General features: G+C 47.6%; 1 protein-coding gene across 1 annotated transcript in view; it reads left to right on the forward strand.

The window, feature by feature from the left end:
• The window catches only part of ACER2 (alkaline ceramidase 2), a 36522-nt gene extending 9998 nt beyond the window's left edge, over positions 1-26524 (forward strand). The window contains exons 4-6 of the mRNA XM_075559982.1: positions 14816-14953; positions 18368-18505; positions 20015-26524. Coding sequence (XP_075416097.1) covers positions 14816-14953; positions 18368-18505; positions 20015-20201 — 463 coding nt within the window. The 3' untranslated portion in view covers positions 20202-26524. The remainder of the gene's footprint in view (positions 1-14815; positions 14954-18367; positions 18506-20014) is intronic.
• The last annotated feature ends 371 nt before the right edge of the window (positions 26525-26895 follow it).

Here is a 26895-nt window from a genome sequence, read left to right on the forward strand (position 1 = left end):
ATTAAGGGTGATGTGTTCGTCTGAGTAGACTAGAGAAAACAAACCCACAGAAACTCATGTATGTATAAGAGAGAGTTTTATATAAAGGGTAAGTGTGCATTAAGAAAGCGTCCCAACCCAGGCCAGTCCAGGCCCATAAGTCCGACATTAGCCTATATGTCCGACACCAATCTACAAAGACACCTCAAACTCACAAAATAGATGCAATGACTGAAGGCAGGAGGAAATGTGAATCAGTGAATTTGTAAACATCTCAGCACTGGCAGGGTCTCCACATGGCTGCTCCAGCACCCAGGGCTGCACTGGGTTAGGTCCATGTGGCTTCTCCTCAGGGACGTCTCACAGGAAGTGAGCCTTGCCAGCTGAGGTAGAGAACTGGCTAAGGCAGCTGCACACTGGTCCGACCATCAGAGAACAAGAGACAGAAAGGCAAGGCTCGCTGAGCCATTTATTTCTCTGCTCTTCAATTAAACTGCCCTTCAATGAATCCCACCCGTGTTCATCAGCCAGGTTGGCACAATAAACCTTAACTATCACAGGTGGCTTCACAGTTTTTGCCCCGAGCAATTGGGTAGCTTGTGGCCCCTCAAGGAAGATGACATCAAGATAATTGGGGACAAGGTTGACATCGTCAAGGGTTTCATTTTATTTGGATCCACGACCAGCACTCTGGAAGCAGCAGTCAAGAAAACATGCTGCATCAGACAGAATGAGTCTGCTGCACAGACCACTTTAAAGTGGTAAAGAGCAAAGATTTTGCTCCTTGAGGACCAGAGTGCATGCCTGGCCCAGCTCATGGTATTTTCAATGGCCTCCTATGCCTGTGAACGCCGGGGAGTGAGTAAGGAAGACAGAAGGAGGATTGATGAGTGGTGATGCCGGAGAAGCATATTAAAAGTACCATGGGCTGCCAGAAGAGCAAACCCATCTGTTCTGGAAGGTGTACATCCAGAATGCTCTTTAGAATTGAGGATGATGTGTTAGACCAGCTTGACTAGAGGCACAAATTCATTGACACTCATATATGGATAAGAAACAGCTTTATACCAAGGAGTAATTAGATATCATGAAAACATCCCAGCCCAGTCTAAATCAAATCCATAAATCTGATACTCATCCAGAAATCCCTCTTTAGGCTCACGAAGCCACTTGTACTGATGCAGGAAGATTACAGGCCAGTGGGTGCAGTCTTGTGGATCCAATGGCAGTGGTTAGGGCGCATGCAGGCCTTAGCGTGACTCTGGCAGCTCTCTGAGGGACTCAACAGCAGGAAGGGGAAGGCAGAGAGAGAGTGTGTGGCCCACCTCCAGGGAGAAAGAGGAAGAGCCCGGCCTTGGAGAGCCATTTATCTCAGTCACCCTCCAATCAAACTGCGGCCTGATTAACAGGTCGAACTCCACCCACATGGTTCTAGGGTACCCGTGTTGGCACAAAAAACTGTCACAGATGAAGAGACTCAAGAGAGGGATGGACACAGTGGCTGTAATGGTGGACGCCAGCAGAAACAAGTGTGTACGACTGAGCAGTGCCTCGTTCTGCTGTACAGAGTTGGAGCCAACTCAATGGCACCCACAACAACGGGAATAAATGGGAAGAAGAGCGAGGGAACGTTAGGCAAGTGGGAGAGTGTGTTACAAGTACGGCCTCTGCATGTGGTCAGAGTGAGGTGGCCATTATCTTTGCATTGTTGTGACCTGGCGATCAACTTTCAAAAGTTCAAAGCCATTGAAAATCCTGCGGAGAACAAGTCTACCTTCACACACAAAGGGGTTCCATAATTCAGGTGGGACTCAACAGCAAATTTGTCGTCTTTTTAACTTGTTCAGGATTCTCTTGCCCCCAAAAGAAATCAAGGGAGGGTTGCTAGAATAAGCTGAAGGACTGAAGGAGAGCCAGCCTAACCACTGTGAGAAACATTCCCAGAACATATTGCCTGCATACTTTTCTTTAGGACACCATGTTCTGTGACAAAGTGTATTTGGGTAAAGAGTCTAAGAATGTGGATCCAATTCAAGCATTCTCAAGCAGGTTATATGCACCCAGGAAGAAGTTGCAGGAGACATTGTGATGGGTAGGCTTAGGTCAAGGAGACATACCTAGCTAGGGGTGGAGTCAAACCTGCCAAGCAAGTCACAGCTTGATGACACATCTTTGATGTCATAAGGCTTTTGTATAAGCGGGAGAGACCACGGAGTGTGGAATCCTCTTTGGCCTTTCGCCTTCTGCCCAAACTGGATCTTGCGTCTGGTTCCTCGATCTCCTGTTGCATTGTTTGCTGATCCAGGCGCAGTCGGCAGACTACTGTCCATGGATTCAATTGGCCGACTTTGGACCTTCGCATCCACCAGCCTGTACCCCCCTGGTGTCTCTGCTTCATCATCATGGTCTGGTTCTTCTATCTCCTGTTGCGTCCTGTTCATCAGCTTCTGAGGGTTAGTAGCAGCTCGACTTGACCCAGACTGGGCTTACCGATTTCAACAACGGCGTGAGCCATTTCTTGATGTAAATATCTTTCTCTATGCGACATGTACTAGCACCACTGGTTTCGTTTCTCTGAAGAGCCCACTCTAATAATAAATAAAAGGGAAATGTTGCCGTTCCCCTGGTCCTCTGAGAAGGAGAGGTAGCTATGTGGCTGTAACCTAAGGAGGCTGGAAGGAGAGCACCATGGGCAAGGATGCCTACGAGTGCACATTGTTGCGCTGGATGGCTCGTCTTCTGTTTCTAGAACAACTGGCCTAGGCATAAACTCTTTTTGAAACTCTACTTTTGTATATGCTCAAAAATGCCTGGAAGATGAGGGGACCGTTAGCCTCTCTTGGGAATTGGAGTTAAGAGGAAATTTCTACTCTTACCTTTAGTCTGTTTGGATTTAAAAAAATAAACTCATGCTAATTTTTAATGTAACTCTTCATTTTTAAATGAGTAGGGAGAAAGCGGACATTCAATTGTTCATCCTGGAAAGCGAGATTTGAATGAAGTCCTATTATCTTGGAATGTCATCTAATAGATAGGCCCTCAAGAATGTCACGTGTCACCAAATGAAAAATAAAAAAGGGGACATTACAGCTGATCTGATACAAATAAAGATAACTGTGACAGAGTATGAACAACTATATTACTATACTGGATAACCTAGATGAGTAGACAGGTTCTTACTAAGATAACTAAAGTTAACTAAACTTACTAAGATAACTTTAAGTTAACTAAACTGACTTTAGAGGGAACAGCATATCTTAGCAGACTCATAACAAGGGAAGAGACTGATCGAACCAGTGTTCAAAAACGTCCCATCAAGTCCTGAAGCAGAAGACGTCAGTACCAAACATTCAGGGAAGAATTGACATCAGTGCTCTTTCAAAATGTTCTCTGTTTAAAGGAAGGCAAGCTCCTGAATTCATTCTATGGAGCAAATAAAATCCCGAGAAAAGAAAACTGCAGGTCAATATCACTGGGAATACAGAATCCAAGTCTTCACCAAAATGGCAGCAAGCAGAACTCACAGCATGTTCAATGAGTCAGATACCACAAACAAGTGGATTTATTTCAGAAATGCAATATGGGCTAACATTAGAAAATCAGTCAGAAAAGGAACCACATGATCATCCCTGTGGAAGCCTAAAAAGAAATTGCTCCAACCCAGCTGTTGTCTGCTTCAACCTGTGAGCTACCCCACCTGTGGGCCAGGCCAGCCCGTGGATCCTGTCGCTTGAGCTGGAGGCTCCTTCGAGACTTGCTTCCCCATGTTGCTGGTGCATACATTGTACATCACTTGAGCTTGACGCTGGTCAATCCTGTCGCCTTGCACTGCTTGCATTCCATATCCCATCCCAGGCCTGCTTCACTAAGCTCCTGAGCCACTGATTGTTGGTTACCCACCCTGCTGCTTTCTGCCTTCCGGCAGAGTCTGCTTGCCTTGCCCCAGGGAATGCTCTGCTGTTTGCTTCCTTGACCTTGGACCCAGAAGCCCATGTAAGTTGAAAGACTTCCAGTATATTAACTGTTCCATGGAAGTGAGTTGAACTGAACCCTCTGTGCTGCTGTGTGGAATAATTGGCTGTTATATGTCTTCTTGCTGTATAAATCTATCTATCTATCTATCATCTATCTATCTATCTATCTATCTATCTATCTATCTATCTATCTATCTATCTATCTATCTATCTAAAATCCTAAGTGTCCTGATCTCATTTCTCTAGAGAACCCTGCCCAACACACTGTGCAAAAATTCATCAACAATTCAATCAAAGATTATTTTTAAAAATGATATCTCTCTGTGAATGATGTAATCTTTATATAGAAAATTCCCAGGGGTCCACAAGAAAACTTCTAAAACTAAAAGAGGCATTAGAAAAGTTACCGGGTCTGAGACCCACAAACAGCAATCAGTTGACTTTCCCTATACCAGCAATGTGAAACCTGACAGAGAAGTCAGGGACACAATTCCAATTGCATCAAAGAGAATAAAATACTAGGAGCAAATTGAACCAGGATGTGAGTGATTTAATTAATGAAAGCTATAAAGCAAGCAATGCAAAAGAGACTAAAGAAGACATAAATAAATGGAAATGGGGTCAATGTTCATGGAGTAGAATTCTTAATATTGTTAAAATGTTAATACTACCCAAAGCGATGTATAGATTCTTTGCAATTCCACTAGAAATTCTAACCATTTTCTTTCAAAAATAGAAAAAAACAATCCTCAACTTGCTATGGAAAGGCAAGAGTTAATGCTGAAAGAGAATAAAGTAGAAAGACTTTTTCTATTTTTAAAACATACTGTAGAGCGACAGTAATTAAAACAAAGTGCTACTGGTATAGCAAGAGGTACATAAAGCAATGAAATAGAATTGAGAGTCCAGAAGTTAGCTCACACATCTATGGTCAATTGGTTTTTGACAAGAGTGCCAAGTTCATTCCATAAGGAGAAGGTACTTCTCCTGTAAATAGTGCTGGGAAAAAATTTAATTTCTACTTGCAGAAAAATGTAATAGGAACAAGGTCTCGCACCATACACAAAAACAATTTCAAAATGGATAAAGACCTAAATGTGCAAACCCAAACCATGAAATTTTTAGAAGAATAAACATGGGGCAGTGCTGTCAACCTAGCTCTCAAGAGTGGATTATCTCATTAGAATTACAAAAGCACAAATAGCAAAAGGCAGAGTAAGTAAGTAAGTAAATAAATAAATAAATACATAGTACCTTATAAAAATTAAAAACTTTTGTTCATCAAAAGACTTGACTAAACATGTGAAAAGTTACTAGATGGGAGAATATCTTTGGAAACAGATTCGACAAGAATGTAAGAACCAGAAAATATATAAAAACAAACAAACAAAAAAAGATATAAGTGTGTGTATGTATGTGTATATATGTGTAAATGTATATATGTATGTGTATATATATATTATATTAAATGAAGGGGGAAGTGCAGAGTGGAGACCCAAGGCCCAAGTGTCGGCCAATGGAGATCCCCTCATAGAGGGGCTTAGGAGAGGAGATGGGTTAATTAGGGTGTGAGGTAGTATCAATGAAGAACACAGCTTTCCCCCAGATCCTGGATGCTTCTTCCCCCCAACTACCATGATCCGAATTCTACCTTGCAGGCCTGGATAGGACAGAGACTGTACACTGGTACATATGAGGGTTGGAGGTACAGGGAATCCAGGGTGGATGATACCTTCAGGACCAAGGGTGTGAGGGACGATGCTGGGAGAGTGGAGGGTGAGTGGGTTGGAAAGGGGGAACTGATTACAAGGATCCACATGTGACCTCTTCCCTGGGAGAGGGACAGCAGAGAAGGGGGGAAGGGAGACCCCGGGTAGGGCAAGATATGACAAAATAACGAGGTATAAATTACCAAGGGCATATGAGGGAGGGGGAATAGGGGAGGGAGGGGGGAAAAAAAAGAGGACCTGATGCAAGGGGCTTAAGTGGAGAGCAAATCCCTTGAGAATGATTGGGGCAGGGAATGTATGGATGTGCTTTATACAATTGATGTATGTATATGTATGGATTGTGGTAAGAGTTGTTTGAGTCCCTAATAAAATGTAAAAGAGAAAAAAAATGATTAGGGCAAAGACTGTACAGATGTGCTTTATACAATTGATGTATGTATATGTATGAACTGTGAAAAGAATTGTATCAGCCCCAATAAAATGTTAAAAACAAACAAATAAATAAATAAAATCCAATTTTGGGGGAAAAAAAAAGATTTCTTTAAAAAAAAAACTTCAACAACTTGACAACAAAAAGACTGAATAACTCAACCATAAATTGAGCACAGGACTTGAACATTTAACCAAAGAAGACATTCTAAAAGGTCACCATGGGTGCATAAGCAAATGTAGTAAAGAAAGCTGATGGTGCCTGGCTATCAAAAATATAATGCCTGGGGTCTTAAAGGCTTGTAATTTAACAAGTAGCCATCTAACAGGGAAGCAATAAAGCCCAGTGGCAGAAGTACACCAGCCTGTGTGATCATGAGGAGTCCCCAGGAAGAGCTATCATAAGTTTAAAAACATGCAGTCAACTGGGTGTGAAGGGGCATGAAGGCAATGGAGACTCAAAACTCACCTGCAAGGTAATTGGACAGTCACTCTCAGAAAGGCCACCGAGAATGGATGATACAGCCAGGGTGCCGTATGACACTGATGAGCCACACAAATAACTTCTAGTTCTTTAATGTTTCCTCCCCTTACTAGTAAGGTTTTTATTTGTTTTACTTCATTAATCATGTTAGATTTGCATATGTTCATATGTATATTTAAGATTGTTCGGTACGTGGAAGTCAAGATAGATAACAAAAACAGTAAGGGGCGTAACAGTTCCCTGAGAATACGGGAAGAGAGAGGTGGAGGTGGGGGAAGGAGGAGAATGGGGAGTTGATAGCACTGTTGATTGTATTAGAATACCACTCCATGGGATTGAACAACAGAATTGTATGTGAATGGATATATTGGACTGCATAAGATATGTCAATAAAACTATTTAAAAATAAGTTCACAAAATAATAAAACAAAAATTTTAAAATCCCCAAATGGTCTCCACCAAACACATGAGAAGATGCTCAGTATCACTAGCTGTCATAGAAATGCAAATCAAAACCACAATGAGATACTACTATATTCCCATTAGGATGGCTAAGATTAGAAATAAATAAAAGTTAAAAATATTGATGAGGATATAGGAAAATCGGAGTCCTCATCTACTGCTGGTGGGAATGTAAAATTGTATATCCATCCTGGAAACCTGTCAGTTCCTGAACAAACTAAAATTAGAACTACCACGTGACCAAGCAATTCCATTCCCATATACAGACCGGAAAGCCATGAAAGTGAAGACTTGCACACCAACATTCCTGGCAGCATAAATCACAATAAACAAAAGGTAGAAACAACCTAAGTGCCCATCATCAGATGAGTGGCGGGGGAAGGGGGGATGTGGTACCTATGGAGAGAGGAATACTACTCAGCCAGTAAGAAAAATGAAGTCTTGATGGGACAGTGCTATGCTATGCTATGATTGCTCAGTGCGTGAAAGTCAAGATATATAACTCTAAATGATGCTATGCTAGCATGTAGCAAAAATCCGCTGCCATAAAGTCAGTGCTGACACATAGGGACTCTAGGACAGGAATGAATTGTTCAGAATTGGGTTTCTGACACTGTAAATGGTTATGGGAGCAGAGTCTCATCTTTCTCCAGTTGAGTGACTGGTAATTTCCAACTGCGGACTTTGTGGTTCACACGCAGTCCAACCACTAGGCCACCAGGCTTCTCGTATGCTGTTTGGATAGAGCATAGAGACCTTGTTGGTAGGTGCTGTTGAGTCAGTTTCAACTCAGCAACTCGGTACCATGGACTGAGACACTGCCTGGCCCTGTGCCATCCTCACCATTGTTGTGTGTTTGAACCTATTGTACAGTCTATCTCCTTAGTGGTCATTATGCCGAACAAAATAAATCAATCACAATTAGGACAGGTATTGTATGACCTTACATATCACAAGACAAGAAAAGGCAAAAATAAAAGAAATGGGGAAAAAAGAAAAGGCAAATATATCAAGACCAAAGTTTATTAATAGTTACAAGAAGTGGGAAGGAGGGGGGAAAGGGGGCGCTTAATGCTGGTGGAGAATTTGCATAGATTAAAAGTAGGGTTGTCAGAGGATGTACACTGGTACAGGTAGGAACTGGAAACACAGGGAATCCAGGACTGATGATCCCTTCAGGGCCAGTGGTGAGTGTGGCGATACCGGAAGGGTGGGGTGGAAAGGGGGAACCGATTATAGGGATCTACATATAACCTCCTCCCTTGGGGATGGATAACAGAAAAGTGGGTGAAGGGAGATGTCAGACAGTGTAAGATATGACTAAATAATTTATAAATTATCAAGAGTTCACGAGGAAAGGGGGAGCAGGAAGGGAGGGGGGAAATGAGCTGATGCCAGGGGCTTAAGTGGAGAGCAAATGTTTTGAGAATGATGAGGACAATGAATGTACAAATGTGCTTTTCACAATTGATATATGTATGGATTGTGATAGGAGTTGTATGATCCCCCAATAAAATGATTTTTTTTAAAAAGTAGGGTTGTATAGAAATTCTTGTAATCACTGTTAATAAGTTGCACACTGTAACCGTTGAATAGTCAAAAGTTGTGTGATAAGTTTGCAGCGAGCACAAAATAAAAATAACTACCTGTTGAAGCTCCTTATGTTTAACTGAACCTCTCATGGGATTTGGTTTGGAAGTTTAAGGTTGTGGTTTCATTGGACACCCCGGTTCCTTGACCTAATCATGTGTTTAGTGCTCTGTTCTGCTTCCTAGTGCTTGTGCAGTGTCTAGAGTTTTGTAAGCTTGCATGAGGCCACTCAAAGCATAACAGTTGGCCTCTATTCACTGGAAGAAAGAGTCAGAAATAGAAGACATGGGCTGCATGTATAACTAACCGTTTCTCCTTTGCCATGAGACTGGAATCAGATGATGCACCACAACCATTACTGAACATCCAGATCCACTGTTTATTGTAACTAGTAAAGACTCTTCCGTGAGCATGATGCTCTGAAAAGAGCTATTCATAGGAGGTCAGATGGACCATTGAAAGATTAGCTAGGAACCTTAGGGGCAATGACTGTATGCTCATGTGAGGAACAACTTGGAGAGGTTGGGTGAGCATGCTTGTACAACTTGAAAAATACATTCCAATGCCACTAAATAGCCCACATAGAAACTGTGAAATCGGTGTCCGTTTTGCTGTGTATATTCTCAACAAAAACAAATGAAAATGTAGGGGGAAAAAGACATCAGAATATGAGGACCCCCCAAAAAGAGGCAGGGAAACAACAGTAGTTCATAAGTGTGCTAGGCCCTTCAGTAATAAAATTATTACTAAGCTATTTTTTTGATTAAAAAAGAATGATACATATCCCAAAATGATACATATCCAAAAATGTGCAGGACCTTCTTGGTATTAGATGAGATATACAAGTCCCCATGTTTCTGGGACTTTCTTCTCAGACAAGAAGGGTTCAGGGTGACCAGGCTGGGTTAGACTGTCCCAAGCATTTGGTACTGTTTTGTTATTTTGTTTTCTGGCTCAATGACGTGATTCTGGAGAATGAAGTGGATGCTGAGAGATCCTTGTGATGTGGGGAACGGGCTGGGAGTGAAGGTGGAGGCCCTGAGCAGTGTCATGGGGTGGCGTTACTGGAAAGGACATTTTGATTGTTACCTTTGGGTTTTCCTCTTGTCTCATGAGGTACCCATCACCCACCCTGCCCATGTCTAAGCCTGGTGTGCATTAGACAGAAGGCTGAGTTCTGATCTCTCCAGTCCTGGAATCTGATTGAGAACTGAAGCAGTGGGAATGGGGAAGGGTTCCCGGCTGTGATAGTTGTATGCTCTTATGTCAACTAGACATTTCTGGCTGAGGAGCCCCGGTGGAAGAGTGGTTACACGTTGGGCTGACCTGCTAACCCACAAGCTCAGTGGTTGGAAACCACCAGGCAGCTCTGTGGGATAAAGACGAAGCTTTCTGTTCCTGTAGAGACTTCATCTTCAGAAGCCACAGGAGCTTCCTAGAGGGTTGTCTTACCCTCTAAGTTCCCCGGGAGTCGGAATTAACTCAATGAAAGTGAGTGACAATTCTGGCTAGGGGTGGAGTCAAACCTGTCAATCAAGTGGTAGCTTGTGAGGTGGGTAATGAAGGAAGGTGGGGGTGGGGGTGGGATGGCACTCTGTCCACAATGTTCAGCCACAGGGTCACTACCAGTGGTGTGTAGAGGTTTTTTGCCTAGCACTTCTGAGAAATGCATATAAATTGAAGGAGAGAATGGCCTTTGAAAGTTTTAATTGGCAATGGGAGAAAAGGGTGGATATGATATGGGCTCAATTTCACTGCCGTGAGTTGATGCCAACTCCTAACGAACGATCCTACAGAACAGGGTAGAACTGCCCTTGTGAGTTTCTGAGACGCTAACTCTTTACTGGAGTAGAAAGCCCCACCTTTCTCACCTGGTGCAACTGGTGGTTTCGAACTGCTGACTTTGCAGGTAGAAGACCAACATGTAACCACTATGCCACCGTAAATAAGGACTTCAGCAATATGTGCATATTCGTAATTTCCCAGTGGTGAGTTGGCAAGAATATGATTTCGCTTTGTGTGGGCTTCACCCCCCAGAGAGTGGGGGGAGGGGACTGCTCTGCAGGGGAAGTGGAAGCGAGGACCCAGGTGACTCAGGCAAACACCACAGGATGCCTGGTGTAGCTGCTTTGAATTTACCGATAATTAAGATGTAGCTCCTTTTCGGGTGCGTGATTTCAACTTTGCTGGAATGTTGCTGAAAGCCTATCAGCGATCAGAGAGGGCTGTGACTCAGCGACTGTGGGTCAGGTAGATGGGTTTCAATCTCTCTTGTCCCTTCCTTTTTTTTAAAGCTCTGCGACCTAAGTTTGCTCATCTGCAAAATGGGAATAATAAAATTATTTATCTCGGAAGTCAATGAGAACATTGAATACAGTGTACAAAGTATGTAGTAGAGACGCATTAAACGCTCCCAATTGTTAGGACTAGTTAAAGGTGGGTATTTTAAACATAAGAAGGCTGGCAAACCAACCACCCACCCACCCACCCAACCGACCGACCAACAATGAACTCACCATCACTGAGTTCATTCTGACTCGTAGGGGCCCTCGATGGGGTTTCTGAGTCAATAAACCTCTACAGGAGCAGATAGCCTCCCTTGTCGTCTTGGAGAGGCTGGTGGGTTTGAACTTTCCACCTAGAGGTTAGTAGCTCAATGTCCTAACCCCAAGCTCCTTCAGAACACAGAACGATTCATGCCCATGATGTAAATAGATACAATTTGTAGGTTTTAAAAAGGGGCTTGCTTTCTGTTTACCTAGAATGTCTTAAGCACCCACAGGTCAGACTCCCAGTGGCCGATGGCTATAGTAACTTCAGAGACTTTGTTTGGAAACAATGACGAGAGCAAAGAGCTATTATGGATGCGTTTTATCCGCTTCTTAAAGAATCTTATCCTGTTGGGCCTTGGCCATTTTGCTTTCACAGAAATGGGGGCACGTGCAGTCTTCGTCATCATTTTCTTTTTGGGGTGTTATTTTTGTGATCTAGTACCACAACACAGAAATAACATGAGTGGGTGGCTTTTATAAACACATATATTTCCGTGATCTGACGTCACCGAGGAAGTCTGTCTGTCTGTCAGCCCTGGGGCAGCTTGTCTCTGAAGCTTCTATTCTTGGCTCCTTGGTGACCTTCATGTGGAACGTGCTTTAATCTCTGTATTAATACTATTAAGACTCTGTCTTAATACCATCTCACTAACATAGCAAAGAAAACCCATCTTCAAGTGGGATTTTAACCAGGACAGGGGTTAGGATTTACAACACTTATTTCCCGGGACACAATTCAGTCTGTAACAGGTGGAGCGGAGCCTGAGCCCTGAACACAAGGGAGCAGGCCACCTCTGCCAGTCTCGCAAACACGGAACTTGTTGATCAGGTACCAGGATCTTAGATACTTGGGGCTTCGTTCCTTACTTATGAAATGGTGGCGTTAGGCTAGCTCTCTGAGGTACTTTCCAGGACCAAAGGCTGAAGTGCTAGACTCCTCAGGAGTTGGCTGTTTTAAATAGGGTCGGATGTAGCCCTAGAGAGTTAAGAGGATTTTAACCAGGGACGTTTCCATCCTTGAGGAACATCTGGGAGATATTTGGGCATGTGTTTAGAGGTCACAATCATGAGAGATCTTCCCTCCACAGATTCCATTTAATCTCTGGGGTACTCAAGGAGCCCCGGTGGCTTAGTCGGCTCTAACCACAATGTCTGAAGTTTGAAACCACCTGCTAGTTGTTGGGAAAAGATGAGGCTTTCTGCTCCCATAAAAAGTTCACCTGGGAAACCTGCAGGCGCAGTTCTACCTCTAGGGTGGCTATGCATCAGCATTGACTTGATGGCAGTGAGTTTGGTTTGGGTTTTAAAGGGACATTGATCAATCAAGTGATTGAGAGATCCAGGGGACAGGGCCAATACTGGCAGTCATGGCTTTGAAGGCAGCTCACGACAGCAATAGGAGCGGCTGCATTTGGGTCTGTTGGGTTGCTAGCTTTTGGCTTGGAGAACAAAGGAAGTAGGGGCTCATAGGGGTCCCTTGAGTTTGTCTTCCAGGACGAAACCAGAATGTGCTGGAAAGTAGAAAACAGGGCCAGTTGTCACGGGCCAGGTATTTCTAGCTCTCCATTGTACTGAGGGCCTCTGGCTGTCTGCTGGCCCCGTGACCTGTGTTGACTTCTGCCGGCTGCAGAATTGTGTGTTCACCGGACATCCTCCCAGCTCAGCCGCCCTCCCCACACACATTCCTCCAGGGCCGCAGGACCTGACCTGGGGAGCTGTCTGCGGACACTGCTGGCCCGGAAGCGCGCTGTCTTGGCACCCATTGGCAGTCCTCTAAGCGGCCCCCTGACCATTGCAGCTCCAGCTCCAGCAGCTGCCCCCAGCGGGGAGCGATCCCATTACGCCATGGAACTGCGAACCACAAGATCTGAGTTTCAAGCGCATCAGCCGCCCCGGGGAGATTGGTGAAGTGGTCTGCTCAGGCACGGAGTTAACAAAGCCTCAGAACCCCTGCTCAGGGCTCCTGTCCGTCAGGACGGATGCGGTGGCAGTGAGCATGTGTGATGCAGGCCGCCTGGATTTTCCAGGTGGTCAACTGGAGACTTGAAGAGTCAGATGACTTGCTGAAAGTCCCAGAACTACCAAATGCCCGAGGCGGGCTTTGAACGCGCATCCATCTAAGCCCCGTGCTTGCACCATGCCTCGGCCTCTCGGAGCTGTGCCAGAACCCGAAAGCATTGGGCAGGAGGAGGTGATGCAAGAAGGCAGCTGCAGCTGCTGCTTTGACCCCGTCTAAAAAGGTCAGATGGCCTTGGCTTGCGTCACATGACCTTAACCCTGCTGAGAGGGGGACTCTGTCCTGAGCAGCCGTCCTGTGACGGCAGCGGGGAACTTGTGGGCTGGAGGGAAAGGATACCCAGGCCCAGGAGGGAAACAGGAGCCCACTGAGGGGTTGTGTGCTCTCTGGCTCCTTTCCCATGCACGTATTTTTTCCTCTGCTTAAGGTTCAGGCTCTGGTTCCTGTCCACGCCAGTCAGAATGCTGGCAGTTTGACCAATGACTTCCTGCGCCTTGCCGATAAACGGCTTCCCGCTTCTGGCCTAACTGTGTATTGTGAAGGCTCCTGCGCTTTGATTTCTTTATCATGGAATCGCAGCCCTATGGGTGGCCTTCACTGTGACTGGTTCCAGGGCTCTTGGCCAAAGTTTATTGTGCTCATGAGGAATCGCAGAAACTTCAGGAAAATCACGTGCTCCCGACGTTTCAATCATACAGGAGGCCGACGAGGTCATCTTGTCCTGCCTTTTTGTTCCCCACACGAGGAGTTGGACTCCCAGAGGGAGGGGAGGGAGCATAGGCAGGATCACGTCGCGGCCACTTCTGTCCCTTCTATCAAACCACCTCCCTCCCCTGAGGCAGCCAGGGCAGGATCCCCTACTACGCTAAGATTTGTCATGGTGACTGCTTGTCCACATATCTTCTAGTATACAGAGTGGTCAAGTAAGTAAGTGTAGGGGTAGGTCTTTGCGGGATGAGTTCTTGGGACTTTCAGTTTTAGATGCTAACCATCTAGGACATTGTGGGCTTTCGCTTATATATTTTAGGCAGTGTTTTAAATGGCCTTTTTAATTTGTTTTAAAAGTTGTCGAGGTTTACCCAGTAATGAAAGAGTTGTCAAACTACACTCTATGGCCCCAAGGGGCCATGCTGCCTGTTTTTGCAGCTATGTTTCATTGGTACCTTTGCCACCCTTGTCCCTCTCTATATTGCCTGTGGTAACCAGGCAGAGTTAAACAGCTGTGGCCAAAAATATCTACAGAACTCATGTGCCAACACTGGCTGTCAGACACCTGAAAATACAGGAAAGGAACCCTAAAGGGGAAAATTACCCATACCTCACCTTCAAGGACTTGGGTTGGTTCTAATTTTGCACTTATCAAAAAAATAATAAAGCATGTGTAACTAGTTGTTGCTAGATTGATTTTGCAAATCTCTGCTTATCTGCTGAGGAGAAAATCCTGCAACTGGAAGACTGGGTGCAGGGTAGGAATGTTTTTGTGTTTGAGGCCCTTGGCACTTTGTGCCACTTCCGTTCAGCCCAAGAACATTCAACAAACAAACGAAGGAAAAAACACTCCTTTGCTAATTGATTTGATTTTGCTTCCTCCCATTCAGGGGCAGGTTCAAAGCCGTGGTCTGTGTCCTGTCTGCGGTGACTACGTGCCTGGCGTTTGTTAAGCCCGCCATCAACAACATCTCTCTGATGACACTGGGGGTGCCTTGTACGGCTCTGCTCATTGCAGAGCTAAAGAGGTGGGTGCCCCTCTTCCTGCCTGCCCCTTCCCCCGCCGCCCCGGGCTCCTTGAGCTGTTGGAGAGAAGTTTCTCCCTTCACAGGCAGTTAGCTCCTGACTGTTGGGTGGGAGTCAGATTTGAAGTCCAAAATGTGCCTGATCTCATTTTCGGAAGCTGGGGAGCAGCTAGTGGGTAGTGTGGGTGCCATGCTCCAGGCGATGGGAGAGCTAGCCCAGCAAGAACAACTCAAGAGTCTGCCGAGCACTCAAGCTACGCTGCTCAAAGTTACTTCTGTAGGAAAGAGAATAGGTTTGTTCCTATGCCGAGAATAAGGAGACATCATGTCTTAGAGAGGCCATGGAGCCCCGTGGGTTAGCATTCTCTGCTGCTAAGGGAAGCAGGGGAGCTTGGAGTTTACCCAGAGGCACCTGGAAGATGGGCTGGCGGTTTGCTTCCAAAATCCCAAAGCCATTGATAATCCAAGGAAGCATAGTTCTAGTCTGACCCAAGCCGATTGGACCGGAGAGCAACTGGCTTTAAAGAGGTATGGCACACACACACACACACACACACACACACACACACACACGAAGGAGGCAGGGAAAATGATGAAACCTTAGTCACAAATCCAATACTTTGGATTATGACAGATACATTCTCTGAGGCTCAGTTTCTCACTTGCAGTCTATCGGGGTGGGGCGTGCGTGTGAGCATGTCCCTTGGGGAGGCTGTGAACTCAGAGCTGAAATCCAGAAACATTTGACTTGGGTCCTCTTGGAGATACTTCAAGAAGCACCAAGCCCAAGTGCCCCCGTCTTCTTCTCTTTGGAAACATTCCTTTCTCCTGGTGGCCCCGTCAGCGGTGCATTTCCAAGACGCGGCTTTCTCCTGGTCACCGACGTGGAGTATTGTAATCGACAACACGCTTTCATGGGCTGCGCGTCCTCAGAGTTCTGACTCCGCTCTCTCCTTTGAGGAGATAAACTCTTCTTTCCAGCTCTCTGCCTTGTCTGCACTGAAGGTGGGGCACAGGGGAGAGGGCTATGTCCACCTGCTGTTCTAGAGCTAGGAGCCTGGTGGTTTGGCTGGGTAAGCACTAGACTGCTGATGACAGGGTCCGCGGGCCAAACCCACCAGCCACTTTGTGGGAGGAAGACGAGGCCGCCTGCTCCTTAGAGAGGTACAGCCTTGGAAACCCTCTGCAGGATGGTCCTGGGTTGGGGTGCGAGCCAGACCCCCCCCCAAAAAAAATCAACTTTTCTCCAGTTGGTATATTTAGCCTTAAGGACAGAGCAAGAAAGAGGCCGTTACAGACACAGGCTGATGTTGGTCCTAGAAAAATATGGCAAGCCCTTTCTGGAAGAAAAACAGATGGTGGAGTAATGTATTTTAGGCAAAGAATGTGTTTATGTGCATCATGCTTTTTTTTTTTTTTTTTACAAACCACACAACTCCTGCATATTCACACTCTGCAGGTTACATAGGTGTCTGTGTGGAACCATGCCTCAGGTGGTGGCTGCCTCTGCTGGCTTCACAAGGGTGGGTGGAGCATCTAACGCAGCGGTTCTGAACCTGTGGGGGTCAAACGACCCTTTCACAGGGTTGTCCGATTCATAACAGTAGCAAAATGATAGTTATGAAGTAGCAACAAAAATAATGTTCTGGTTGAAGCTCATTACAACATAAGGAACCGTATATTAAAGGGTCGAGGAATTAGGAAAGTTGAGAACCACTGATCTAACTGAACATCAGTCCAGGGCTGAGTCCTGTGAGGCAGTGTTACACATGCCTCCGCCCTCCAACCAATTTTATACCAGGCATCTCTGCCAACGCATTCTCTACTTCTCTGCTGGGTTTGATGACTCATTGCAGTGGCCACACAGAACTCCCAGACGGTACTTGAAACCACAAAGTTTATTAGGGAAGTTAACAACTTACTGTTCAGCATCCGAAATGCTCATGACACAGTTCTTCAGTCAGGTCAGCCTCTTCCCGTCCTTATCCCTTTGTTACACGTGAACACGTCTATCACTTGCAGAAAGAGGCAGGCAGGCCTTTCTCTGGTGGTCCTTGACCTCTCAGCCACTGGGCCCCTTGGCCTCTGTCCTGCGTGGACAATGTTATAAAGGTCCTTTAAGTGCTGCCAATAAAGACCCAAAGGGTACGCTACTCTGCCATAAGACTCTGACAGAAGGCACTCAGCTCTAGTTCTATGGGTCAGCAAACAGCCTCCCTGAGTAAGTTCCTGGAGGCAACCCACTGCACAAGCGAGCCTCCTGCCTGAAGGCAGCTTTCTCTCTCTGTGGGCTTGGAAGCCCACTGCCCTGTGCTCCTGCTGCTGCCTCTGCTGCCACGACTTCTTCAGTGTCACGTGTGGCTCTGCCTCCCAAATCAGGCTGTGCAGTGTACTGGAATCAAAGGACATGCTCCGTTCCTTGCTCTTCTTTCTTGCTGGTAGTGCGATTCCCCGCTGCTTCCAAGATGGCTTGTTTTATACCCTGCAGGACGGCAACTCTGATTTATGCCCACGTTCAGAGTTCCAACTCTCTTTTGTAAAAATCATTTTATTGGGGTTCATACAACTCTTATCACAATCCATGTATACATCAATTGTGTAAAGCACACTTATACATTCGTTGCCCTCATCCTTCTCAAAGTTCGCGTTCTGCTTGGGTTCCTGGAATCAGCTCCTCATTTTCCTTTTTTCCAGAGTTCCAACTCTTTACAATCACAATGGGCCCTGTTTACAGTCACTCACAACTGTATCATATAATCCTATGGGCATCTTCCCATAGCTCTTACCCAGACACATTAGGAAAAGCAGAAGTACACCCAGTCTGCATGGTCCCACCTAGTCAGTTTGCGGGGAGTTACAGACTGTGTCCTATGAAAGATCATGAAGGACTGAGGAGCCATCCCTTGCGGTGAAGGCGCCCTGGAGGATGGGTTGAGAAGGCCTCAATCACACTCTCCCCCCCACCCCCTCCGCCTGTTAGGCATCTCCCCTCCCATCCCACTCCCCATGGCCATTGAATCCATTCCAACCCACCACAGCCTACAGGACAGGGTTGACCTGCCGCACAGGGCTTCCAAGACATCGCTCTTTCTCCTGCTGAGCGTCTTATGGGTTTGAACTGACAACCTTCCACCCAGCAGTCCAATGCTTAACCCACTGCACCCGCCAATAAGATGGAAATCAGTCACTTTATAGGCAACTCAGGGACAAGGAAGGAAAACTGCCTCTGACCATCCAGGATTTATTTCTGGAAAATGTTGTGTCCCAGTGTATTCCGGACCCACTCATCCCGTTCACTCAGCAAATGCTGAGAGCCTGGTATGTGCTGGGAAGAAGGACGTAGTGCCGGAGACCCGAGCAGAAGTGGCCAGTGGTGGACGGGAGCCCGGACTGACGTGTCCTCTGTATCTCGTGCAGGTGTGACAACGTGCGTGTGTTTAAGTTAGGCCTCTTCTCCGGCCTCTGGTGGACACTCGCCCTCTTCTGCTGGATCAGCGACCGCGCCTTCTGCGAGCTGCTGTCCTCCTTCCACTTCCCCTACCTGCACTGCGTGTGGTGAGTGGCCCTGTGGACGTGGACCTGGCTGCGAGGCAGGGGTCTGCACACACTGCCAGGTGCCCAGGGGTGCCATGGGGACAGGGCAGCGCCCACGTGAGCTTCTCTCCTCACCTGCACGGTCAGACGTTTCTGGAGCAGTGGGGGAAGGATTGTAAAAAGCAGAATTGGCATCAGAGAGCAGGCTTAGCCAAAATGTTGTCACTGTGCATGCTGAAAGGCGGTGGTCTCTTATCTCTAGCTCTATTATTAAAGCGTCCAGGAGCTTGAAAACCCAATCTGTCACCTGAGCTAGACTAGCGAGAGCCTATCTCCAGGGTGTGTGTGTGTGTGTGTGTGTGTGTGTGTGTGTGTGTGTGTGTGTGTGGTGGAGTGTGGTGTGGGGACAGGGGTATTCTAGCGGAGGACTATGTCTCTGGGCCTGTGGTGAAAGCACAGGGCCTCACAGGCCATCTGGGGACAGTTACACCCATACCTCTTACAGGTAGGGACAGAAGCCCAGAGAAGGAAAGAGGATCATCCAGTAACCCAGTATCACCCACCTACTTCTATGAACTCGGCCGCAGGGTTCAATGATAGGGAATTAGAACGCCATCCATTGCAATACTCGGATTACACCGTGACAGTCAAGCAGATTGAACACCTCCATCTACCTTCCCGCATACCTGTAGGGTCTTGTCTATATCTACTACGGGACCCAGCCGGCTCTACATTTAAGACTTGAGGACTTCGAGAACTATTTGCAAAACTCAGAATCTAATGAAGCAGCCTAAGCTGGAGTTTCTAGTATCTCTTGGCGTCGGTTGACAGTTCTTTGGTTCCAAGTTGACTCACATTCATGGATTTATGGACATTTCTTTATGTGTTTGTTGAGGTGTCATGTACAGAGCATAACATGCACAGGCATTAAGTGTGCAGTCTGACTGATTTTGATACGTGTGTGTGTGTGTGTGTGTGTGTGTAAACTTCACTGCCATCGAGTCAATGCTGACTGATAGCGACTCTCTAGGAAAGGATAGTGCTTGAGTTTCCAAGAGGGTAACTCTACTCCTGTGTAAATTGATTATTTCTAACAAATTTAAACAGCATAGAAATATAAAAATTAACAATAGAAAGAGAGGCTGAAGGCATTTTCTTGTGAGAAAGATGAGCCTGTCTTCTCCTCCCCCAAAGGATTTCAACCTCCAAAACTCAAGGGAGTAGTTCTGTCCTATGGGGTTGTTGTGTTGGAATCGACTCCTTGGCAGTGAGTCCTGGGATCAAGGAGGAGTGTTTTAGATCACTCTTTCTAAGCCTCATCCAGAGCTGCTCACGACGCATGGACTTGCGGCCATTCTGGGCAGAGTTGGCCTCTTGATCCCTTCCTACTTCTACGAAGTCCCTGGGTGGTCATTATAGCTACGAGGGCTGGGGCGGTGGGTTTCCGGAGACGGGCAGGCCTGGTGGACCCAGCTGGGCCTGGGAGCGTGCGCGTTAACGTCAGCGTCTCACTCTGGGCTCATGTCGTAGGCACATCCTCATCTGCCTGGCCTCCTACCTGGGCTGCGTGTGCTTCGCCTACTTCGATGCCGCCTCGGAGATCCCGGAGCAAGGCCCCGTCATCAAGTTCTGGCCCAGTGAGAAGTGGGCCTTCATTGGCGTCCCCTACGTGTCCCTGCTGTGCGCCAGCAAGAAATCGGCCGTCAAGATCACATGATGCCCGGGCGGTCTGTGCCCCTGCCTTCCTTCCCCTCTCGCCCTGGGCCTAGCTTGTGCGGGACGGCCCCCAGAGGGCTCTCCCAGGGGGTGGAGAGACTGTTTCATTTTAAAATTCGCTTGTTCGCGCTCTAGCTTGCGTGTCTGGGCGGCTGGACTCCGCCGTGGGGGGCAGAAGTCATTGTCTCCTCTCTTGGGGGTGGGGGGCCCTCATTTGTTTCCCATGCTGGGGGTGCCCCGGCGCCACTGGCCATCCCGGGCTTCCTGGAGCTCGCCCCTCCCTTACTGGACCCTGCCCTTGGCAGGCCCTCAACCCCCACCTGACTCTGACCTTGGCAGGCCCTCAACCGCGAGACTCTGCTGTTAACAGACAAAACCTCCAACAAACCAGACAGGCCGACTCTGCTGCAGTTCGCGAGAGAAGTTCGTGTGGGCCACCGGCCCTTCAAGGAAACCAAGCAAATCGGACACACAATGTGTTTTTTAAAAAATCTGTGCTTCTCAACTCACCCGGGGTTTTCCCCTGCCTTTGTGCACCCTAACTACCTCTGCTGAGAGTTGGAGACGTGACTTCAGAGGGAGCGACGATGGAGCAAGTCCCTCTGTGCCAACGACGACGATCCACTCTCAGCCATTCTGGAAGATGAGCACAATTTTAAACTGTTGAGATCGCCCGTTCCCCACCCGACTCCCCGCTCTGCACCCTAAAATATCCCGAGGGCCAGCTTCCCGGGCCCTCCCCTCCCCCCAGCCCTGCAGTCAGCTGGCACTCAGCGAGCCGGCCCAAAGGCCCCTGCCAAGCATGGCAGCGTTTCTGGCTCAACACTTGGAGCAGGCCTGAAGGTTTGGCTTTGTTTTTTTGAGACGTTTTCTCACTTGAAGCCTCCAGTCTATCTGATGCTCTTCTGGAAATTAGCTTCAAGAACCTCGCCTCGTCCTTCTGTCATATGTACTGTGGGAACCAGCTGGCGGCACAGCCTCACTGGCCAACGTGCGTCGCGGTCTCACGGTGTCTGGACTGCTGGCTTCCTTCCATGGAGGCAGCACTTTTCCCACACGGACCGGTGGACTTGGGTTGTGTTTCCACAGCAGGGCAAACAAAAAATCTGTTGCCTTCTGAGTTTTTCTAGCTTGAACTGACACTGGCTGCAACTCACCTCCTCTCCACTGGGCTCCGTGGAAGATCCCGAGCTGTCGGAAAGGCTTGCGGTGGGCATGATCGGCCTCAGGGACACCTGTGTGAGCCCGGGCCGCCTGTTTTAAGACAGTCCGTTGTGGGGTAGGTCCCGACAGAAGAACTTGAGCGATTTCACCTGTCCTTAAGCATCTCCGGGTTTGGCAGTCTCCGTTTTGGGCATGTCCAGGGATTTCTATCGACAGGAGCCAATGCTAAAAGCCCAGTAAGGAAGGGACCACAGCACACAATCATTGGCTTGGGTTTCCACGTGGTCGTAGAGGACCGCTATACAAACCTTCCTGCAGCTCCCGTGGAGGGTGTATCTTATTTAAATTCATGTGAAGGTTAATTGATAGCCTCTTGCTAATCATCTAGCAGGCAGTGAAAGTGCAAGTAAATGGGCGACCTCTCAGGGGGGAGAGTTGGCTATTGATGAGTGACCATGCAGTCTTATCATCGTTAATATATATATATTTAAAAAATGATATTTTGAGGAAATATTGTATAACCTCTGATACACCCCAGTGAACCCTGGACGGGGGGGTTCGTGGACTAGAATAGAAAGATTCATTTCCTGGGAGACCAGACTTTGTTCAAAAGGGAAGTATCAGACCACTGTCGCTTTTGATTCCAATTCTGTATAAAAATGCCCCCATGGGGGAGGTTTGGGGGACATTTTTTAACCCAGCTGTGTTCATTGTGGCAGAAGAGATCTGGGCGGGGGTGGAGTGGAAGGGAGAGTGGGGGCAGTGTTTTGAGGGTCAGGTAAAATTTCTGTCTGCAGTCCTGCTTGGTGACAGGAGTGTGTGCTCCACAGTCAGGAGGGGCTGGTTCTCCCTTATAAGGCAGAGCCTGGTGACCCCTTAGCCTCCCTGGCTTCCACCTTGCCCTTCCAACAGGAAATGGGGATACAGCGAGCTGCTGGGCATGTTTAATTTGCCATGGGCGTGAGTGCCCCGACACAGGGAGCTGCTTCCGTGCCTCCCCTACAGCATGACTCAGGAGGCCACCGCTCAGTCACCTGCCAGGAGGAGTGCTTTTGGTATGAGGAGCATTGCTCTTCCCGAGCTTGGTTCCAATCAGAGAGGGCTGGAAAGGAAATGTGGAATAGGGCTTCGTAAAAACGGCCCAAGCATCACTCTACACTGGATCAGAACTCATCCGTGGGAACCCACCTGCTGTCTCCATCACATTTTAAGCCGGACGCCTGGCATGACTCTCTGAAAGCACCAAGAGCTCTCAAGGAAATGTGGACACTGCAGATCAGTCTAAGGAGACAAAGAGTTGCCTGGTTTTCGACTGCTTGCCTGGGCAAAGCACTGCTAACATTTTTTATCTATCGTCTAATATTTAAAAAGTATCTGAGTAGATAACTCTTAAGAGTCGCCCACAGCTTGGATGAAATATAAGTGCCAGCCATCTTTCTTCAGAAAGCAGAATTTAGAATACATTCAAGTTAGCTGTGCCCCTAGGTCTAATCACTGGATTTTAACATGATATATATATATATCTTTATATATGTCTTTATATATATATATTTCCTAACAGGAATGGGCCTGTCTTAGTTATTTCGTGCTGCTGAAACAGAAATGCCACAAGTGGTGGCCTTTACCAACAGGAATTTATTAGTTTGGAGAGTAGAAGTCCAAATTCAGGGCGCTGACTCCAGGGGAAGGGTTCTCTCTCTCTCACGCTCTGTCTCTGCTCTGCTCTGGAGGAAGGCATTTGTCTCTGCAGCTTCTGCGTGTGGGTTGCTGGAGATCTCCATGTGTCCTGGTCTCTCTCTCTCTCTCTCTCTCTCTCTCTCTCTCTCTCTCTCTCTGCTGGTTTGTTTACTCTCCTATCTCTAACGAGATTGACTCAAGATACACCCTACACTAGGAGCCCTGCACTATTAACCGAAAGGTCAGCAGTTGGTACCAGCTGGTGACCAGCTGCTCTGTGGGGAAAAGGTGAGATTTTTTTCTAGCCCCATTAAGAGTTACAGCCTCTGAAACCCATGGAGACAGCTCTCTGCCCTAGGGGGTCCCTCACTGTGAGTCAGAATTGACTCAGTGGCAGTGAGTTTGAGTTTGGGTTCTTGGGCGCCTGATCCTGTCCCACTGCCCAGCCCCAACTGGGGTTCTGAGCCACAGCAGAGAGGTGAGGATTGGCAACAACGATTTGGAGGAAGACATGATCCACAACAGGCCTAATGAGTAGTCATGAACGGAATTGTCCTTTGGGGCTATGCCTCTGAAGTTAGATCGATGAGTGCTCAGCGATAGCTTCCTCGGTAACCCCGAGGTTGACATTTTCAGAGTTCCACAGCAGGAATACCTGATCTCACTGAACGGTGCAATCAAGAATCCTTTCTCTTAAATAATGCAGGGACGTGGCAGTTTGCCCCTTAAGAGTCCAGTCATGTTGGTTATCAGAATGACAGTTCGATTTTTGTTCTGCTTGAGATGTTGTGAATTCAGTACCCAGCAGGAAGTGGACTTGGGTGATAAAAGCATGAATGCTGCTTGGCGGTGGGTTAAGTCACGGGTTCCTGTTGCCCTGGGCTGCGTTCTCTTTCCCCTCTGGTAGATGGCATTGTTATAAAACTAGTACTTGGGTGAACTTGGTTAAGATGTGCGGGTGACGAGCCAGCCAAATCCATTTGGTAACAGGCTCTGGTTTTTGGCAACTTTGTCCCTGTCCCTCCAAAGGAGGCCTACAACCTTGATTATAGACACAACCGTGATTATAGACTGAAGATCTTCTGAGGGGCCAAAGGCTCATGGCCATCCAGCATTGGCATCCTAAGAACTGCCCCTCACTCACGTTATATTGATTTTCTCAGGCAGGAGGGCGTTCATTCAATTGGTGGGATAATCCCATTCTCTCTTAATCCCATTTCTCCCCAGGCATTTCCAAGGCCCCTGGAATGGTAGCTTCTTTTGCCAGCTGGGCATGCCTGCACCAGCCGGAGGAGTGCCCAGGGCACCTTGGCTGCAAGTGGAACCTTCTTGGGCTCTTTAACTCTCAGGGCGACCACGGAACAATTGCTGGGGTTGGGGGGCTGGGGGCAAGTGAGGGCTGGGGCCGAACCCCCAGTCCCTGAGAGGACCCAGCACGGCACTGTCGATAGCAGGGGTTTTGCCCGGCTGCTGCTGTCACCGCCGTTCCAGCTTGGGCTTCCATCTGGGGTTTCTAGACCTGCTGATCGACTAAAAACCTGCCATTCCTGTAAGCAGCACATTGCATTGCATTCACCCCTGTAGGTTCCACACGCTGATGACGGTTGTTGAACCATAGTATGTAATCAGAACAAGCACAGTATTTGAAGATACGGACCAGGTGGGGCAAGTGGAAAGCAGCCGGCCCAGTGGCAGGGGGTGAGGGCGTGGGGGTGGGGAGCCACTGAAGGCCTTTGAAATGGAGTGTTTGCACTCGATGCCCTTGGCCAGTGAACTGACCAGGCCAATGGTGTTTGCTGTTAAAACCCTGCAAGGCTTTGTCTGTTTTAGAATGACTACACGTGTTTGTGTTGATTGCATGTGTTGCAGTGAACAGGCATGTAATGGGTTATAAGCCATGGCTGCCCCAGTTGGTGACTTGTCATTACCCCACTTAGAATGAGCACATTGGTGCTCTCAGACGTGGAGGCGAACGTCCAAGCCCTTGCTTAGGATTGAGCCTCCAGCGGTGCCATTTGGATGCAAAATCTCAAGTCTAGCAAGCAGTCCATGTGTGCAGGAAGGTCCTGTGACATGCCACAACAATAAGAATAGGATCATCCTGTGTCTGCCTGTGCTCCGCTGGGTTGTCTAGAGAAACAAAACCCCAGCAACACTCACATGTGTGTAAACAAAACTTCATATCAAGAAGTAATTTTATATCCAGGAAGCATTCCAACCCAGTTCAGCACATGTCCTTGGCCCAATGCTAGCCTGATGAGCCCTCTTTGAAACCCTGGAGCTGAAGGCCAGAGACAGACAGGTAAAGAGTTGATGCAGGGGGATCTCAGGCTGGTGGCTACGGGTCTTGGGGATCCAAGGTTGGTAGGAATATGGCTCCCAGGGCAAGTGGCCGCCCTGGAGGCAGACAGCGCCCCCCACAAGGATGAAGGCAAGTGGACATAAAATCTAACCACTACACTAGTTTCCTTAATGTTTTGGTGCACTTTTAAAAAAGAAACATAGGGAGTCTGGTCTGAAGAAACAATATGAAAAGACCAAAAATGACGAGGGAGACAGACTAGATAAGGGTAGCCACATCATGACGATGGATTTTGCAGCTTTATTGTTCGGCTGGGGTTGGGGCATGAGATTGTCACAGAGATCCAGGAGAGACTGAGAGCAGTGGATCCCCTCCCCAGAAGAAGGCCTGTCCATTTCATTTTCTGGGGGTCCAGGAGTCCATCGAACCCCACCCAAGAAAAGAATGTGGGTAAGAGGAAGACACCTAGAAGCCAGAATTTGGGTTCTTTCGGGCACTAGGATCTATCTACTTCAGTCCTTGGGAGGTTTGGGCTGCGTCACTTCCGTGGGTAGTGGGTCACACAGCGGTCTGTTAGCTCAAGGTCAGCAGTTTGAAACCACTGATGACTCGAAGCCTTGAGACTTTATGTGCCTGTTAAAATTGCAATGTCAGACACGCACAGGGGCAGTTCTACTCTGTCCTAATCTATGAGCCTGGACAGGAACGGTGACTTAAGAAGTTGGGATCCTACTTGTAGGGCATGGGGAAGTTAAGAAACCCTTGCTCCCCATCCTCTCCTAGTACTGCCGGCTCCCTCTGGGGGCCCCTCTTTTTCCGAGCCTGGCCTCACACAATCCCCCTTTCTCTGGTGGTGCAATGGTTATGTGCTTGGATGCCTACTGCAAGGCTGGGGGTTCAAATTCACCCTGGCCCCAGAGATAAAAGCCTGGAGAACCCTCTGGGGTAGTTCAACTCGGTCAAATGTCGCCTGTGAGCCGAAATCTGCACCACGGCACTGGACACTACCTTTGCCAGCCCACCAGCTTCTCTGTAAGGGTGTCTCACAGTCCTGGGGGACAGGGCTGATGATAGTCCAGCATTCTGGAATATATGCTCTCTCGGTTTTAGAGAGTCATTGACTTGGTATTTGGAGTCACTGTACTCTTCTGTACACTTTCACATCATCGAACTTTGCTATAATAAATAAAGTGAATTAAAAATGTGATATTTGTTTTTTACACAGCATCAGAGTCCTCAAGGGAATGAGTCGCTGGGCCTGGGGGACCAGGGCCAAAGTCTTGGGGAACCTAAGGTTAGCTGGTATGAGAGTTCACGCAGATGGTGTTCAACATCTTATGTGGAGAGTGGCACTGGTGAGCAGCCATCACAGGTGCGCCTACTGGTCGCGTCCCATCTGGAGGAAGGAAAGGTGATGAAAATAGACACCTGTTAACGGGTTTATAGCTACCACGCAAACACCAGTCTCCACACAGCCAGAGACCAGAAGAGCTAGATGGTGCTCTGCTACCACACCAACGACTGTGGAAATGATCACATGGGAAGGCCTTGA

The sequence above is a fragment of the Tenrec ecaudatus genome, chromosome 10 (genome assembly GCF_050624435.1).
Source record: "Tenrec ecaudatus isolate mTenEca1 chromosome 10, mTenEca1.hap1, whole genome shotgun sequence".
NCBI classification, from domain to species: domain Eukaryota; kingdom Metazoa; phylum Chordata; class Mammalia; order Afrosoricida; family Tenrecidae; genus Tenrec; species Tenrec ecaudatus.